We start from the raw sequence: 18,517 nt of genomic DNA, 5'->3' as shown, positions 1-18,517 counted from the left end.
AATGTAATATTATAGGTTATATATTGTATATTCAATGGAAGCATACAACTTACATAAACCCAATTATTTTCAATTTCATGAATTGTGTCTGTGCTTAATAATATAAATATACTTAAGAAAAAAAAAATACTTTTTTTAGCCGTTCAAAAAAATAACCGATAATATATTAAAAAAAAAAAGCAGCCCGGTGCACTAAAATAACCGATAATATATATGTATTATATACATATATATTTAAAAAATCAACACTTATTAACATGCATATTTTGGTTCTTTTCTTTCTTTTCTTTCCTTTCCTTATTTTGGTGAGTTGATATTTTATTGATTACAAATGAATCTGCAATTAATTTATGTTACCTCATCACTTGGAAAGTAATTTTATATGACAATCAAAAAACAATTGATTTCTTTTTCTCACACCATCTCGAATTACCGACTTTCCATATTCTCAAACTCATTTCAGAATGCATTAATCTTAAATTAAAAAAATTAAGAATGATTCTTGAAACTATATATAACTCAGCAAATTGGGATATTTATTTTTACAAAGAGATACAACTTGTTAAGATTTGTTTACATACTTAGCAACTTTTTAGCTATGGCAATGAGGAAGACTTCCTTCACTTTCTTGGTTTGTTTGGTTCTCATCACAATTGGTATCTCTTTCCTCTTTCCTTGTCTCATTGAAATACATCATGTCTATAATACCTAGTTAATGTCTCATATAAAATCTTAACATTATTTTTTTTTATTAGTCAGATTGACTTAACATTTGAAATTATTAAACATAATTACAATAGTAGATCTATCAAATGAAAGTAAATTATTTTTATATATATATTCAGGGGCTTATATAGTGTTATTGTTGTCGGTTCATCTTAATTCAGTAGCTTCAATTTAAATTATGTATATATATATAGTAAAAATTCAATAAATAATATTTTTTTTTTGGTAACTAACAATTTTATTAATCACCAATAAGCTTTACAATTCCATAGTATGCTTATAACTCAACAACTATAAAAATTCAATAAATAATAATTGAAACCAAATAAATTAATAGATTGTGATATTTTTTTGTACTTGAATCCATAAAGTTTAATGTCTGAATTTTGATTGTTCCCTTGATGAAATTTAAGTTTTTGTTGTTTATAGCATAAGTTATACATTTGGTCGATCGGGCAAAAATAAATACATCCGTCTGTTAAATATACAAGAAACATACACTGATTATACATAAAATATGTGTATTATACATTAATATATAATAAGATATATTCTGTTAACTATTATTTTTTATAACGGCTATACAATGTATTTTTTTCTTTTTTGTTTGTTTTATAGGTTTGCAAAGTGCAGAAGTTGAAGGTACACCCGGACCACCATGCAAATTATCATTTGATTGTGGGGATTATTGCAAAGGGGGTATGGCATATTGTTTGTGGCCGAAAGGCTATTGTAAATTCTCCAATTGGATCTTTGACAAAATAATCTTAATTAGGATTGTATGATTATGCATAAGATTATATGCTCTATCCATGCTTCGTTTGATTTTCATATGAAATAATGCATTCAGTAAGGGATTTGACCTTTTATCAGCATTGTTTGATCAAAAAGTGTTAAGCTTTTTGTTAAACTGATTAATGAGGAAATAAAGGGTGAATCCTAGCTAAATATAATAAGATCTAGACAAAAAACTTGGACAGATCCATGGGATGAAATCACGTTTAAGAATAATAAAGATCGGGCACGTGTTTGTAATAAGAACATGCAATAAATGTAGACAATGGCAATAAATGTAACAAAGAGGAATTTATCACCCAAATGTTAGATGGTTTGGGTGATTCTCCTTCCTGGCAGCAACGTGGGACAAAAGGTAAATGAAGATGGATAAGGAATCTTTGGATCTTGTGAACAAATAATGAATAACATGTGTAGAGCTATAGAATCAGTGAACAAGACAATATTTGTATATTCTTTCAAGTCAACTCTTTACAAAGTGTTTTTATCAAGAAGTGAAGATCCCCTTTTGCTCTCTATCTCTTCCTATTTATAAGGGATATTCCTAAGAAACCCTAAAAAGTACAATATAAGTAATATCCAAAGGAATATTTCTTATGTCTATTGCTGAGCTATCCTACCGTTACTTCTTTGCTGCATTCTCTTGACCTCGGCAATAATCCTCCTTGAGACGACTCCTCGCCATTGTACAATGCTCGACTCTTCCACGACCCTATTTATTTGTAGTTATCAGGCCATCCAAATTTAGACCAATACAAGCATTATAATAATGGCATTAATATAAATCGCTTCTTTTTTTCTTCTTTTTTTGTTCTATTTTTAGACGGTACGAGTTAAACTTCTGAAATTATGTAAAAGAAAGTGCAGCTGGACCCACAAAGCATTCCGTATTTACCCATGATCCGGGGAAGATCGTACCCCAAGAGGGTGTGATGTAGGCAGCCTACCCTGATACAAGTATTAGTGAGTGATTCCACAGTTGAAACTCATGACATATATCATAATTTAAGTCGTCGTATCACAACCATTTTTTTAACTCATAACTAAGTAAATGACTTTGTATATGGTCGGAATCGTATGCCCCCGATCTGTAGGCTCGAGGGGTCATCTTGAGCCCGAGTTCAGGCGAGGTCGAGTTCGAGCTCGAAGGACCAGGAGCTCGAGGACAGAGTGCAATGCCCGAATATTGAAGCACGATGTACACCGAGGCCGAGTATGCTCGATCCCGAAATTGTAACGCCGAGGATTTGTAACAGAATGAGCTAGATTCCTGCCACGTCCCCAAGATCATGGCGCAAATACCGGGATAAGAATGTACGATTCTGTACTAGGCGGTTAGACAGTTGTATTAAGAATATTCTTTACTGTACATAGAAATATACCTTATTTAGGGTTTCCCTATTACATAAAGAGGACCCCAATCATTTGTAAGATCATCTAATCATTGAGCAAAAAATATACTTTCTACTTTTTGCCTGTTGTTCATCAGAATTGTCCTTTAGCTTTACTGCTTTTACTTTACTTTTTTGCTTAATTGTTCTTACTGTTCTGAACCCACCTCGAGGTCACTAAGCTCGAGGTCACTGCTGCTGAGTTATATTGATTTGATTCAATTATTTCTTTCACTTCTACTTCATATTTCTTGATTAATAATTGGTATTTAATCTAATCACATATCTTTAAAACTACAAATCAAATTTACTTGTTACTCATATTTTCGAGGTAAATAGTTTGGCGCCCACCGTGGGGCTAAAGATAATAGTGATTATTTGTTTATTGACTCTCATTACACACGTTATTTTTACACTTTTTCTTGTCAAGACTTTTTTATTCTCAAGCTGAAACATGTCTAGCTCACAAAATGCCCCTGTTCATGACAACGAAGGTCTTGGAGAACACAACAATATAGGGGTCGGTGTACCACTGGTAAACCCAAGGGAAATGCTAAATATGGAACCAGTTGATATTAGTTCGCACATTGCTTTGAACGCAGATCGAGGCACAGACCCCGGAGGGAGTGTACGCAGGGAAGCCCGACCTGGAGGCCAAGGAACACCAGGAATAGGAGATGGGGGAGTCAGCCTCCAAGTAATATTCGAGATGCTGCAAGCCCAGCAAATCGCCATCCTCAACTTCGGAGCCAGAACAAAACTCCGAGTATAGCTGAACCGGAAAACACTCGACGTGCTGTACTGGCGCCAGAGAGGTCAAACGAAAATTGCTTGGGGATTGACTGCACTATTATGAGAATACTCGGAGAGCTCGCCAAGAGGATAGAGTCCGAGGAAAAGAGGATTGAGGATAAGACAAAAAAGTGGAGACTTATAACTCCTGTGTCGATCAAATACCGGGAGCTCCCCCGATCTCGAAGGGATTGGATGCCAAGAAATTCGTACAAAGGTCGTTCCCTCCGAGTGCGGCTTCGAAGCCTATCCCAAAGAAGTTCTGTATGCGCGATATACCTAAATACAACGGAACCTCTGACCCAAATGAACACGTTACTTCTTACGCATGCGCCATAAAGGGAAACGACTTGGAAGACAACGCAATCGAGTCTGTACTGCTGAAGAAGCTCGGGGAGACTCTATCGAAGGGTGCCTTAATATGGTATCATAACTTACCCCCTAATTCTATTGATTCGTTTGCTATGCTTGCAGATTCTTTTGTAAAGGCACACGCCGGAGCCATTAAAATTGCAACAAGAAAGTCGGACCTTTTCAAGGTAAGGCAGAAAAATAACGAGATACTCAGGGATTCGTATCTCGATTCCAAGCGGAGAGAATGGATTTGCCTCCAGTCACCGATGACTGGGCTATTCAAGCTTTCACTCAAGGTCTCAACACTCGGAGTTCCATAGCGTCACAGCAGTTGAAGCAAAGTTTAATCGAGTACCCGGTTGTCACTTGGGCCGACGTACATAATCGGTATCAGTCGAAGATTAGGGTCGAAGATGATCAACTTGGGGGCCCTTCGGGGTCCGTTTATCCTAGCAGGATCATGGATAGGATCGAAGGGATATCGATCGAGAGCCGGGGTCGAATAGAGATCGATATCAACCATACTAAAGAGACTATAGAGGCAGCGGTTCCGGGCAAAGCTTCACATGAAATGAGAGGAGAAATGATCGAGGTCAAAATTCACGGGGGCTTGATGCCGAGGAAGATCACGTTAAGTATCCAAAGTTCAAATAAAGGTAAGACTTCAGTCCAATCTTTTCTACTTTTTCGACTAACACTTGCAGGCTATCGATAAGGATTGGCACGAAGCTCTGAATCTTGAAGCACGTGTTGCACTCTTTTTCCCTCGGACCGATTTTTGTCCCAAATAGGTTTTTCCGGCGAGGTTTTTAACGAGGCAACCGTTGTTCGTGCTAACTAAAAGCAATTCAACAGAATCCGAGGTTTTCTACAAGGGCTTCGATAGGCAAGTGTTGTAAGGGCCAAACGGTCAGATGAACCGTGCCCGTGTAGGTTACTCGAGCCCTAGACATCAAGCATGCACGCATGTAAAATCATCTATCAAAAGAAGTACTTTTCCTTGTCGATATCCCCTGCCCTTATTAAATTTTCATATTTTATACTCTTGATCTATTGTGTAAACAGGCTTAAGGGCCGACCGCGGCAGAAATTCGAACAACTGACCCTTGCTTGAGGGCTACTATCCCAAAAGTGAATGGAATCAAACTGCTAATATTTCGAGACCGTAAGACCTTAAAGGCAATCCTTGATTTTGCGGGTCACGGCCACCCACTTGGGGACTGACACTTCGGGCAAGCTCGAAGTGAAATGGAAGATCAACCCAAAGGGGAAGTTCCGAACTAAAGAGGCTACGACCAAACTAACACGGATCGGAGACATCCGAAATCTGTGACAAATACAAAAGCCCAAGGGCTACCTTAGCCCGAGTTCGAGCAAACCCTCACTCGGAGACCGCCTATGAAGCTTACGGGCTAACTTTACTTCGAGTTCGAACAAATCCTCACTCGATCATAAAAGCCCAAGGGCTATCTTAACCTAAGTGCAAGCATGTCTCGAACACTCGAGGACTATTTACTCGAGCTATCTGAGTTCGAAATAATAAGACCTCAAAGAGGCATCCCCGATATATAAGCCAAGGCCATCACACTCGGGGACTAATATTTCGAACAAGTTCGAAATGTTATCGGGAAACAAGTTCAAGAGACATACCCGAAGGCTACGACCATAAGAGTACGGTCATATAAAAAGGCTACGACCGAAATAATCGGCTCGGAGACGTCCGACTTCCGCCATAAAATAAAGGCCTTCAAACACTTTGAAAAAAAACGGTTGAATCAGGCTACCCTCGGCAAAAGCAAATGATAAAGGACTTCGATAGAATCAGCCCTCGAATAAGTTAAAGGCTTCGATAACATCAGCCTTCGAAAAAGCCTTAAGAGGTATTCGATTGTCGTTACACAAACGAATTACAAATAAGGTTTCGATCGGTCGAACCTTCGAAAAACCCAACGGGTACAAGAAACACATGCTAAGGCATAGAAAAATTTTCACTAAGTCTTTTAGCCGAAAAGAGGGAAAAATTATAGCCGTTATTAGAGGCCGAATTGGCCCAACTCAAAGAGCCTAAGGGCCGATCCAAAGAGCCTAAGGGCCAATACAAAAGAGCCTAAGGGCCGATCCAAAGAGCCTAAGGGCCAATATAAAAAAGCCCAAGGGCTACCTTAGGCCGAGTTCGAGCAAATTCTCACTCGGGAACTATTTGTAAAGCCTAAGAGCTAACTTTATTTCGAGTTCGAGCAAACGCTCACTCGACTACTAGGCCCAAGGGCTATCCGAGTTCGACAAAATCTTCACTCGGGGACTATCTATGAAGCCTAAGGGCTAACTTTACTTCGAGTTCGGGCAAATCCTCACTCGACTATAAAGCCTGAGGGCTATTTTTCATTTCAAGACCGAGCATATACTCACTCAACCATCAAGCCCAAACCTCATCTACTGTTTGGCCTAGGATCTACTCAAACTCAAGTTCGAATGATCATTCAGGGTCCTTCGATCAGAAACGGTCGAGGGCTGTACTTATTATCGGCCATTGCCATCTCGAAACTGTGGACATTCAAAGGGAATTCTAAGACACTCGGACCCGCACAAAAGGGTAACAGATTTCGGAGCCATGGAAGGATAAAAGTTTTGTATAAACCTATTTACAGGGGCTATAGGTCACGATCAAGAGTGCCTCATAAGGGTCGATCAGCCTCAAAAGCGAAGAATCACGAAGAACATGAAACCTAAGCAGCACAATCTTTATCGGCAGAAGCGTCTTCACCCTCAGAATCTTCCCCACCGTCGGACTCGCTAGAGTTCTCGGAGTCGCTCTCGGAAAGGGCCAGCTTCCAAACTTTTGTTCCTCAGTCGCTTACGCCACGATGATGATGTCGTAACAAATCGGGGTAAGGATCAAAGACTCAATTCGTTTCTTATCGTCCTACTAGAAGAAACGCGGGGACTATTATACGGTCGGAATCGTATGCCTCCAATCTGTAGGCTCGAGGGGTCATCTTGAGCCCGAGTTCAGGCGAGGTCGAGTTCGAGCTCGAAGGACCAAGAGCTCGAGGATAGAGTGCAATGCCCGAATATTGAAGCACGATGTACACCGAGGTCGAGTATGCTCGATCCCGAAATTGTACCGTTGAGGATTTGTAACAGAATGAGCTAGATTCCTGGCTTCCTGCCATGTCCCCAAGATCATGGTGCGAATCCCGGGATAGGATTGTACGGTTTCGTACTAGGCGGTTAGACAACTGTATTAAGAATATTCTTTAATGTAAATAGAAATATACCTTATTTAGGGTTCCCCTATTATATAAAGAGGACCCCAATCATTTGTAAGATCATCTAATCATTGAGCAAAGAATATACTCTCTACTTTTTGCCTAGTGTTCATCAGAATTGTCCTTTAACTCTACTGCTCTTACTTTACTTTTTTCGCTTAATTGTTCTTACTATTCTAAACCCACCTCGAGGTCATTGCTGCTGAGTTATATTGGTTTGATTCACTTATTTCTTTCACTTCTACTTCATATTTCTTGATTATTAATTGGTATTGAATCTAATCACATATTTTAAAACCACAAATCAAATTTAATTGTTACTCGTATTTTCGAGGTAAACGAACTTGAATATAGAGATCACCAAATTCAAAGAACTATTTTGGTTATTTGAACATACATGTTAATTTATATAGTAGAATTTGACGCGATAAAAGTTTAAGAAAGATTAGTAACATAAAGGGCAATAGAAGATATAATTTGTACAATACAAAGCAACATTTTGGATGTATTTGATACGAAGAAAAATGTTTTTCTCAATTTATTTTTTATAGCAATCAAACAAAACATAGCATTCTTTGCTTATATAAACCAATTGAAGTAATTTCTAAATTTTTAAAAATTGTTGAATAATAAGATAAAAGCTCATTTGAAAAGTATTTTCTTTAGTTTAACTTCATTATTATTATTATTATTATTATTATTATCATTTCTTAAAACCCACACTATAAACCCTCCCCTTATCCTCTGTCTCCCACCAACAATGGCCGGCACGACAGCCGTTCCCTTTCCGTCGACCTCCGTATCTCTTGCCGGCGGCGAACTATTCTTCACAACCCCGAAACTCCGACCATTAAATATCGCCGTCCGTCCGACATCCATCCGGGTCGGGGCTCCAAAGTCATGTCGGGTGAACATTATAACATGCAAAGCTAATCGGTCTGCATACTCGCCGTTGAACTCCGGGTCGAATTACTCCGGCGACCGCCCGCCCACTGAAATGGCTCCGCTTTTCCCCGGGTGTGATTATGAGCACTGGCTTATAGTTATGGATAAACCTGGAGGTGAAGGTGCTACTAAACAGCAGATGATCGATTGTTACATACAAACTTTGGCTAAAGTTGTTGGAAGGTAATTTTTGCTACTTGTTCTAAATTTATAGCTGAATATTTTACAGCCGAATCACATTAAGTCCAATTATAAAAATATAGGCAAAGATTGGAGAAGAAAAGTTTGTGATTACTTGAAAAGATTTTGTGTAGAAAATGAAAAGCTTTTGACTACTTGTAGTATTATATATAGGCAAATATGAGAAGTTTTTGTGTAGGCACTTCACTTGCTGGCTTAAACTGTTGGATTTTGGCTCTGTAGTATTCTTTTAGCGGTGCTTTTCTAGATTGAAAGTAGTTTTGTAGACATTTCAAATGTTAAATTACCAGCTTTTGTTCTGAACTATGATAACTAGTGAAGAAGAGGCCAAGAAGAAGATATACAATGTTTCATGCGAAAGATACTTTGGTTTTGGATGTGAGATTGATGAAGAGACATCGAATAAGCTCGAAGGTTAGTGTTTGGATCAATTTATTGATTCCGTAAGTGAGTAATCAATGCTAATCACAAACTCTCAATGTATCTCAAAGTCTGTGTGCTTTGAAATCTTTACAGGTTTGCCTGGTGTTCTCTTTGTCCTACCAGATTCATATGTCGATCCAGAGAACAAGGATTATGGAGGTACATCTTTTCCTGCTGCTGATCTACCCGTGTTAAGAAGCAAAACATGAACTTTTTCTTTATAATTTGTGTCTGGTCTTTCTACCACAGTGATAACTGGTAACACCTGCTTGGCTAGACGTGCCCTTTGCCCTGTTTGCTATCTTGGAAACCTACCCGTGACTGAGTTACTGTTAGAGCACAGTTATTTGACATTGTTTTAAGCTGTTCCGATGGTTCACACCGTCTCCAAGCTCTCTTTGAAATCGTCGATTACTATTAGGCTGCTCACTGATGTACTGTGTTTTTTGCATTTAAAAATTAGCTCAGAAGCCTCAGATTTGATCCCCAGCGAGGAGAAGAGATCCCTCAGCATTCAAGTAGTTATTAATTGTTTGGCTACACATATACTCCCCTCGAGAGGCATCGTGGTGATGAACCTTTATAGGATAAAACTATTTTGGTCGTTAGTGTTTTATAGTGGTAATAGGAAAGAAATTTGAACCACTTTGATCTGGTTGGCTTATCCCCATCCTGCATGTGTTGCACGCATAGACTTCTTTAGCCTGTTTTTTCTTCGATCTTCTCTTTGATTACAATCTACTGTCAAGCGTCAATGACATCTTCATTGACCTTAGCATATAAAATTCTTGCATCTCATTTCTTTGTTTTTCTTCATTTTCAGTTTTGGATGTGATTGTTGATCTATGAATAAAAATGCTGAAAAGAAACAAGCTTCTTTTGGTATTATATTAGCAATCACGATTGCCTGTCTCTATCTCCTCCTCACATCTTTGTGTTTAGAAAATCCTTTTGTCTATGATTAATAGATCAATCAACTATGCCTCAATCCTGTTGTCTGTGCTAGGAAGTAAATATCCCGCTGCTTCTTATATTTTATGCTCAAAATATTTGTAGCACCTTTGGTTGTCTCCCTGAGTATTTAGGCCCATGGCCCGGCAATGAAGAGTACTAGACATGGTTTATGGCAAATTGAAACAAGGACTTTGAAAATAGTAATAATATGTTTTGAGGTTTGCATCCCTAACATTTTTTCTAATTTGATGATTGTCAGCTGAGCTATGTGTGAATGGAGAGATAGTTCAGAGGTCACCTGAAAGACAAAGGAGAGTGGAGCCAGTGCCCCAGAGAGCTCAAGACAGACCAAGATATAATGACCGAACACGTTATGTGAGGCGCCGTGAAAACATGCGGTGAAGATTGACCTCTGTGTGATAGTACAACGACTACTACTGCTGCGCCTCAATCCCAAGCAAGTTGGGGCTCTGTGTGATAGTTGTCCAGCTTTTTTATCCTCGTTGGGGAAAAAAAGATTATATCATGAAAAGAGAATGTATTAGTCGTTCTTGTTTTCTATTGGTCTGAGCTATTGGAACATTTGATGATTTAGTTGGAACTCTTAAAAAAGTAGGCATTTAATAGTCAGTATGGCTCATAAAGGTCATTCATCTGTAAAGTCATTAGTCTTCTTTGTTTGCATTCTGATATAGTTTTATCTTAAATGTTCTCCTCTCTTCTTCCTTTGCCAAATTGTCCAGTCGGATATGTCGAAAATGGGAATAGCCGACGTCTGCAGAATGCCAGTGTCACACAGCTGCTTCAAAGCCAACTACGATAGCTCCAGCATAAGGGTATTAAACAACAACAGCATACCTAGTATATTCTCACTTAGTGGGATTCGGAGAGGATAGTGTGTACGTAGATCTTACCCCTACCTTGTGGAGGTAGAGAGGCTGTTTCCAATAGCCCCTCGACTCGGGCAGCATACTTAGTGGGATTCGGAGAGGATAGTGTGTACGTAGACCTTAACTTACCCCTACCTTGTGGAGGTAGAGAGGCTGTTTCCAATAGCCCCTCGACTCGGGCAGCATACTTAGTGGGATTCGGAGAGGATAGTGTGTACGTAGACCTTACCCCTACCTTGTGGAGATAGAGAGGCTGTTTCCAATAGCCCCTCGACTCGGGCAGCATAACGGTATTAAGGAAAGGGATTTTCCAAGGATCTAAAACGGCAATCCTTTTTGGGGGCCAAATGCCAAAGTATGAGAAGAAGCCCTAAAGTTAATGAGTCTGGTGTGTTAGTGTGTATGCAATAATTCTTGATAATGTGACACAAACTGTAGTATGCTGTATTCAGGAGTACTATTTAGAAAGTGTGCATACCCTATCAATTCTTGCTCTACGAAATCCTCAATGAATGCGTTGGCAGGTGAAGGTGTTGTTATTTTGGCTGCTGTCAAGATGATTGTGGATTTGCTGTTGAGAAAAGATTTAACTTCTAACTTTACACTATCGATGCATATTAGTGCACACAAGAGTTAAGCGGGTGAAATTCAAAAATAGCCAGATTTACAAGTGGTAATTGAAAAATAGTCACAAGTTTCAAAAGTAAATTGAAATTTAGCCACTCTTCATGTAAAGATAAATCTGAACGAAAACACTGTTCAAAATCCGGAAATATTCCAACATAATATACTGGAGTTCCAGAAGTTCATACATAGGTGCTCAAATCACCAGTATAGTATGCTGGAACTTTCCGTGTGTTGGAGTTCCAGTATAATATGCTTGAAGTTCATACACAGGTGCACCAATCTCCAGTATATTATGCTGGAACTTTCCGTGTTGCAGCAAAATAATGGCTATTTTTCAATGACTTGCAAACGCAGGCTATTTTTCAATTACCAGTCCGGAAACTGGCTTGCCCGTGCTATTTTCACTAGTTAAACTCGTTAAGAAATGTCCCATCAGGTGAAAACCATGAAAGATCAGTGTTCATATTCAGGCCCCCCACCCATGCCCCCCCCCCCCCCCACACTGAAAGATCAGTCGTACATACTCACGCCCCCCCCCCAGGCCCCACCCCCCCCCCCCCCCCACCAAAAAAATAAAAAATTAGGTTACAGTATATCTCAATAGTTGGTGTGCAGAATAACCCAATAGTTGTGCTGTTAGATATTTGCAGGTAGCAAGTGAAATAGTCAGATGCGCGCAAGCTGGTCTGAACCGAAGGTGCTGTCATACTACTGATGGTGTCTTTCATAATTATACTTGGACCTTCATGCCCTTCCCCCCCTGAAATTTTTTAGCTACAACTAATAGCCAGATAACACAACCAGTGTATTTGTTAAGTTAGGTCTTACAATATACATTACACAAGATGGATACAAGGACAAGGTCAACTGATTCCTTAACAGAGCAATTGCAAGATGTTGTCTGGATAACTTTGTTTATGTATCATAAACTTGTGAGTTTCAGAACCACCTGTACATCCAAAGGCAAGAAAGTTTTGTAGAATAGCATGTGCTATAGGAAGTAAGAGCCTACCATTTCGAACTCTATACTCCTCTCTTATCAGATCTAACGAAAAAACTCCCTCTTCTGACAAAAAATCTCTCCATTATGAATCATTTGGAAGCACCCCGACTTATGCTTCAAAATCGCTAAATCTTTCCCTCGTGTCATAGAACTACAAGATCTTAACTCCAAGAGATGTGTTAGAAAGCACGGGAGAAAATATATTATTGATGTATTAAGACAATGATACACTGAGCCCTATATATACACAATACATGTCCTACTCCTAATACATATGGGATTAGGGTTATCTACTACTATTTACACAATGAAACTAACACTCCCCCTCAAGCTGGTGCATATAAATCATATGTACCGAGCTTGTTACATATATAACTAATACGAGGACCAGTGAGGGACTTGGTGAAAATATCAGCAAGCTGATCATTTGACTTTACAAATTTTGTAGCAATATCTCCTGAGAGTATCTTTTCTCTAACAAAGTGACAGTCAATCTCGATGTGTTTTGTTCTCTCATGGAACACTGGATTTGACGCAATATGAAGAGCAGCTTGATTATCACACACAAGTCCCATCTGACTAATCTCACCAAATTTTAGCTCCTTGAGCAACTGTTTGATCCAAATTAGCTCACACGTGGTCATAGCCATTGCTCGATATTCTGCTTCTGCACTAGACCGAGCAACCACATTCTGTTTCTTGCTCTTCCAAGACACCAAATTTCCTCCTACTAAGACACAATATCCAGACGTAGAACGTCTATCAGAAGGTGATCCTGCCCAATCAGCATCTGAGTATCCAACGATCTGCTCATGGCCTCGATCTTCAAACAATAAGCCTTTGCCTGGAGCTGATTTTATATACCGAAGAATGCGAACAACAGCATCCCAATGACTATCACATGGAGAATCCATAAACTGACTCACAACACTCACAGGAAAGGAAATGTCAGGTCTAGTCACTGTGAGGTAATTTAATTTACCAACCAACCGCCTATATCTTGCAGGATCGCTAAGAGGCTCCCCCTGTCCTGGCAGAAGTTTAGAATTCGGATCCATCGGAGTGTCAACAGGTCTACAACCTGTCATTCCTGTTTCCTCAAGAATATCTAAGGCATACTTCCGTTGTGAGATCACAATACCCGAGCTAGACTGAGCGACCTCAATACCCAGAAAATACTTTAATCTGCCCAGATCCTTAGTCTGAAAGTGCTGAAGGAGATGTTGCTTCAACTTACTAATACCATCCTGATCATTGCCGGTAATAACAATATCGTCAACATAAACGACCAGATAAATACAGAGATTTGAAGCAGAATGTCGATAAAATACAGAGTGATCAGCTTCACTACGAGTCATGCCAAACTCCTGAATAACTGTGCTGAACTTACCAAACCAAGCTCGAGGAGACTGCTTTAGACCATAGAGTGATCGGCGCAACCGACATACAAGGCCACTAGACTCCCCCTGAGCAACAAAACCAGGTGGTTGCTCCATATAAACCTCATCCTCAAGGTCACCGTGAAGAAAAGCATTCTTAATGTCCAACTGATAGAGAGGCCAATGGCGAACAGCAGTCATGGATAGAAAAAGGCGGACTGATGCAATTTTAGCCACGGGAGAGAAAGTATCACTGTAATCAAGTCCAAATATCTGAGTATATCCTTTGGCAACAAGACGAGCCTTAAGTCGATCAACCTGGCCATCTGGACCAACTTTGACTGCATACACCCAACGACAACCAACAGTCGATTTACTTGAAGGAAGAGGAACAAGCTCCCAAGTACCACTCGTATGTAAAGCAGACATCTCGTCAATCATAGCCTGTCACCATCCAGGATGAGACAGTGCTTCACCTGTAGACTTAGGAATGGAAACAGAGGACAAAGATGACACAAATGCACAATGGGATGATGAGAGACGATGGTAACTTAAACCGATATAATGAGGATTAGGATTAACTGTGGACCGTATACCTTTTGGTAGTGCAACCGGTTGATTAAGAGGAGACAAGTCCGCAGTATCAGTAGGGTCTGGTGCAGGACGTGAATCAGCTGGGCCTGATGGTGGGGGCGGACGACGATGATAAGTCAGGAGTGGTGGAGCTGTAGAAGGTTGAACTCGACTAGGTGGTGGCACTGGAGCTAGAGTTGGTGGAACTGGACTAGGTGGTGGCACTGGAGCTAGAGTTGGTGGAACTGGACTAGGTGGTGCCTGGACTAGGTGGTGGAGCTGTGAACTGGAACTGTAGGCGGTGGAGCTATGGAGGAAGATGAATGGGAGATAGGGACTGAATCCCCAAAAGAAGGAACAGGTAGCACCTCAGAAATATCTAAGTGATTAACTGGACCTGTGAAGTATGATTGGGTTTCGAAGAAGGTAACATCAGCAGACATAAGAAATCGATGGAGGTCAGGAGAATAACATCGATATCCCTTTTGCGTTCTCGAGTAACCCAGAAATATGCACTTAAGAGCACGAGGAGCTAACTTATCTTTTCCTGGAGTAAGGTCATGAACAAAACACGTACTCCCAAAGACACGGGGTGGAAGAGAGAACAAAGGTAAGTGGGGAAACAGGACAGAGAATGGAACTTGATTTTGGATAGTTGTAGATGGCATACGATTAATAAGATAACAAGATGTAAGAACTGCATCCCCCCAAAAACGCAGCGGAACATGAGATTGTATGAGTAGGGTACGAGCAGTTTCAATAAGATGTCTATTCTTTCTTTCAGCTACCCCATTTTGTTGGGATGTGTACGGACAAGATGTTTGATGAATAATCCCATGGGAGTTCATAAATTGCTTAAATGGGGAAGACAAATACTCTAGGGAATTATCACTACGAAATGTGCGGATAGAAACCCAAAATTGATTTTGAATTTCAGCATGGAAGGTCTGGAAAATAGAAAACAACTCAGATCGGTTTTTCATCAAAAATATCCAAGTGCACCTGGAATAATCATCAATGAAACTGACAAAGTAGCGGAATCCTAAGGTAGAGCTAACCCGACTAGGACCCCAAACATCTGAATGGACTAAAGTAAAAGGTGACTCTGCTCGATTGTCAAGACGTCGGGGGAAATGGGAGCGGGTATGCTTACCGAGCTGACACGACTCACATTCTAGAGTGGACAAGTGAGATAAGCCAGGTACCATTTTCTGAAGTTTTGACAAACTGGGATGTCCAAACCGCTTATGTAATAAATCTGGTGAATCAGTAACGAGAGAAGTTATTGGAGGAAGACAAGATGCGAGTCCATGTGATTTTGCAAGGATAAGGTAATAAAGTCCATCTGATTCACGTCCGGTACCAATGATCCGCCCTGTACTGCGTTCCTGTATAAAAACAAGGTCATCAAGAAATAGAACAACAGATTTAAGTGATTTGGCTAAGCGACTAACGGCTATGAGATTAAACGGACTACCAGGAACATAAAGAACTGAGTCTAAAGGTAAGGAAGGAAGTGGACTTGCTTGACCTATTGCAGTTGCCATGGCTTGAGACCCATTGGCCATTGTGACTGTTGGAAGAGATTCAGAATATGAGATACTAGTGAAAAGAGATTTGTTACCAGAAATATGATCAGATGCACCTGAATCAATGACCCAAGACTCAGAAGGTGAAGATTGGGAGACACCGGTCATGCTACTATTTGTTGGAACAACGGAGGTTAGTCCTGAAGATGTGTGTTTACGTGCTTTGTACTGAAGGAACTCAATATAATCCGGTAAAGAAACCATTTGGATTGGATTTGTTGCATTTAATCCAACGGATTGTGAGTTAATGGCTTCAGGTACGAATTCCATTATAATATCGTGCCGGAAAAAGCAGAAAATTGCTGGGATCACTGTTCACGCCGGAAAAATCACTTTAGCTTGCCGGAAAATTCCAAAGTTGTCGGAATCTGTCGGAAATAGTACCAATGGACTCGGAATTGTGAGGTGAGCAAGCTGTCCTGAAGAAATTTCGCGAAAAAGTGGCCGGAAAAGGTGTCACGCGCCGGAAAAATCAGTGTAGTCACCGGAAAAACTCAAAGTGGTCGGAATCAAACGAAAAAGGTATGGACAGACTCGGAATTACTAGGCGATCCGACTGTCCAACTGGAAGATTTTCAAAAAATGGCCGAAACAGTGCTCACGCGCCGGCGCGTGGGGGCGCGTGGGTCAGATTTGCCGGAATATCGCCGGCGCGTGAGGGCGCGTGATGGGGTGTTTTCCGGTGGGGTTTACTGGGGTTTGGTCGCCGGAGCCTTGGGAACCCTGTGGTGGTGTTGGTTTTTGCACAACACTGATAATTAGTGACTTTGACGCAATTAGTCACTTAGGTCACCGGAAAATTGCACGGTGACTGAGTTGTTTCTTCCCGGATATCGTTGGAATGACACACAACGATAAATTTCTCACGGTTGCTCTGATACCATGTGAGAAAGCACGGGAGAAAATATATTATTGATGTATTAAGACAATGATACACTGAGCCCTATATATACACAATACATGTCCTACTCCTAATACATATGGGATTAGGGTTATCTACTACTATTTACACAATGAAACTAACAAGATGAATATGATCGTTGCAGCAAGGTTGCGACTTGAACAATCTGTTAAAAAGTATGTACAAAAGGGTAGTCATCTGAACGGTTCAATCGGCTCAGTCTCTTGCAGAAGTATAGCTGCTTGAAAGCACTCGGCTGCTTCCATTGATGCACCTTCCTCTTTGTAAACCAGGCCAAGATTATGCCATGCAGAAGCACTCATCCGATCAAGTCGTAGTGCTTCCATCAGAAAACTTTTAACAATCCCAGGAGAATGGTCACCTATCTGCCTAAGTACCACCGCCGTTGATATTAGACTTGGAATGTGCCATTGATCAATAGCTAGAGCGTTCGTGTAATCTCTTAATGCAGCTTTATAAAGGCCCTTCGACTGCTGAAGCAAACCTGCATAATATATTTCATCATCAATAACCTTTTTGCTTTGCTTTCTCACGAATATAAGACCAATAAAAATGTAACATCTGAGATACATGAAAATGATTTAGCATAGTAAGCACTAAGCAATGCATGAGGAGATAATGAGTGAAATATATCTACCAGAAATATACAATCGAGAAGCGGAATAACAACTAATGGCCTCGGATTTGGAAAGACAGATCTCTGCATCTTGCCACTGAGATGATTTAATGTAGATGGAAGCAAGATCATGCCACATTTCCAGCTCCATAGTTCTATTGCGGCTTCCTTCCTCCTGTTACATAAATGAACATTAAACATATAACTTCTTCCTTTCAACAAAAAAATCATAATAATAATAATTTCCTGAGGGGTTGGAAAGCGGCAGCAAGCAAGACAACAGAAAGGGATTCGTACGAAAGAAGGTAGTTAAGTCAAAGCTGCAACACTTGGTTGCACATTAAAAGAGCCAAAAAAAGATGAAGATGAAAGCAGAGGATTAAGATGTGCTTAATTAAAAAATAAAACTCATGTTTGACTGGGCACGGAGTTTAAGAAAGAACAGAAATTTTTTAAACTTATGGTCTAAAACAATCCATAGATATTTGCGTGGCTATAAATCATCTCATTACGGGTAAAATGGGAAGTTTGGCTTTTCAGGTAGCATGGTCTCTTCTCTTATCATGGTCTCTTCTCTTATCAATCACTGTCGCAAATCTCATCGTCAATGATTGGGTTAATAAATTCTATAGAACTTCATGACAGTGGATGAAATAACTTGCAAGCCAGAGCTAATAACTCGAATGTTCAAGTTAATGTACCAACTTCAATGAAACTTCATAGTATAATTTTTTTTACCTTGAAACAAAACTCTATTCGAGGGAAAGAATCTACGCCACTTAAGATAATTTCTCCTACTACCAGCTCTCTAAGAAACTAAAGACTTAATTTTAATCCTTCCATAATCATGAAATATTGTCAGCGACACGTGGAGAATATAGCCAAAATATATAAAAATGCCTCCTACTTGTAAAAGACCCAAAGAAACTTATAAAGCCAACCTATCCCAACCCCCCAAAAGTGAACATTTTATTTGTACCATATTGAAAATGTAGACAGTTAGGCAATTCATGACAATGACAATGAACAGACTTCTCTGGCTTCAACAGAGAAGAAAGGTCATGCTTC

General features: G+C 40.0%; 2 protein-coding genes across 3 annotated transcripts in view; one reads left to right on the top strand and one right to left on the bottom strand.

Moving 5' to 3' along the window:
* On the top strand, nucleotides 8,027-10,562 carry LOC109214873 (multiple organellar RNA editing factor 2, chloroplastic-like). Its single transcript, XM_019378840.1, has 4 exons — nucleotides 8,027-8,455; nucleotides 8,790-8,887; nucleotides 8,990-9,055; nucleotides 10,110-10,562. Exons 1-4 carry the CDS (start codon nucleotides 8,088-8,090, stop codon nucleotides 10,250-10,252), a joined length of 675 nt encoding a protein of 224 aa, XP_019234385.1. The 5' UTR covers nucleotides 8,027-8,087; the 3' UTR covers nucleotides 10,253-10,562.
* LOC109214862 (tetratricopeptide repeat protein 7A-like) overlaps nucleotides 16,854-18,517 on the bottom strand; it is a 7,429-nt gene continuing 5,765 nt past the window's right edge. For both annotated transcript variants that reach the window (XM_019378818.1, XM_019378828.1), the window contains exons 5-6: nucleotides 17,471-17,624; nucleotides 16,854-17,317 (exon numbers count right to left, since the gene is read on the bottom strand). In XM_019378818.1, the coding sequence (XP_019234363.1) occupies nucleotides 17,007-17,317; nucleotides 17,471-17,624 (465 nt within the window). In that variant the 3' untranslated portion in view covers nucleotides 16,854-17,006. The remainder of the gene's footprint in view (nucleotides 17,318-17,470; nucleotides 17,625-18,517) is intronic.

Source organism: Nicotiana attenuata, chromosome 2 (genome assembly GCF_001879085.1).
Source record: "Nicotiana attenuata strain UT chromosome 2, NIATTr2, whole genome shotgun sequence".
Lineage (NCBI taxonomy): Eukaryota > Viridiplantae > Streptophyta > Magnoliopsida > Solanales > Solanaceae > Nicotiana > Nicotiana attenuata.
This window is presented reverse-complemented; position numbering and strand designations above follow the sequence as displayed.

Coding starts and splice junctions, on each gene's coding strand:
- LOC109214873 (XM_019378840.1), top strand. CDS start 8,088: ATGGCCGGCACGACAGCCGTTCCCTTTCCGTCGACCTCCGTATCTCTT. Junction 8,456..8,789: donor TTGGCTAAAGTTGTTGGAAG/GTAATTTTTGCT, acceptor TATGATAACTAG/TGAAGAAGAGGCCAAGAAGA. Junction 8,888..8,989: donor GACATCGAATAAGCTCGAAG/GTTAGTGTTTGG, acceptor AAATCTTTACAG/GTTTGCCTGGTGTTCTCTTT.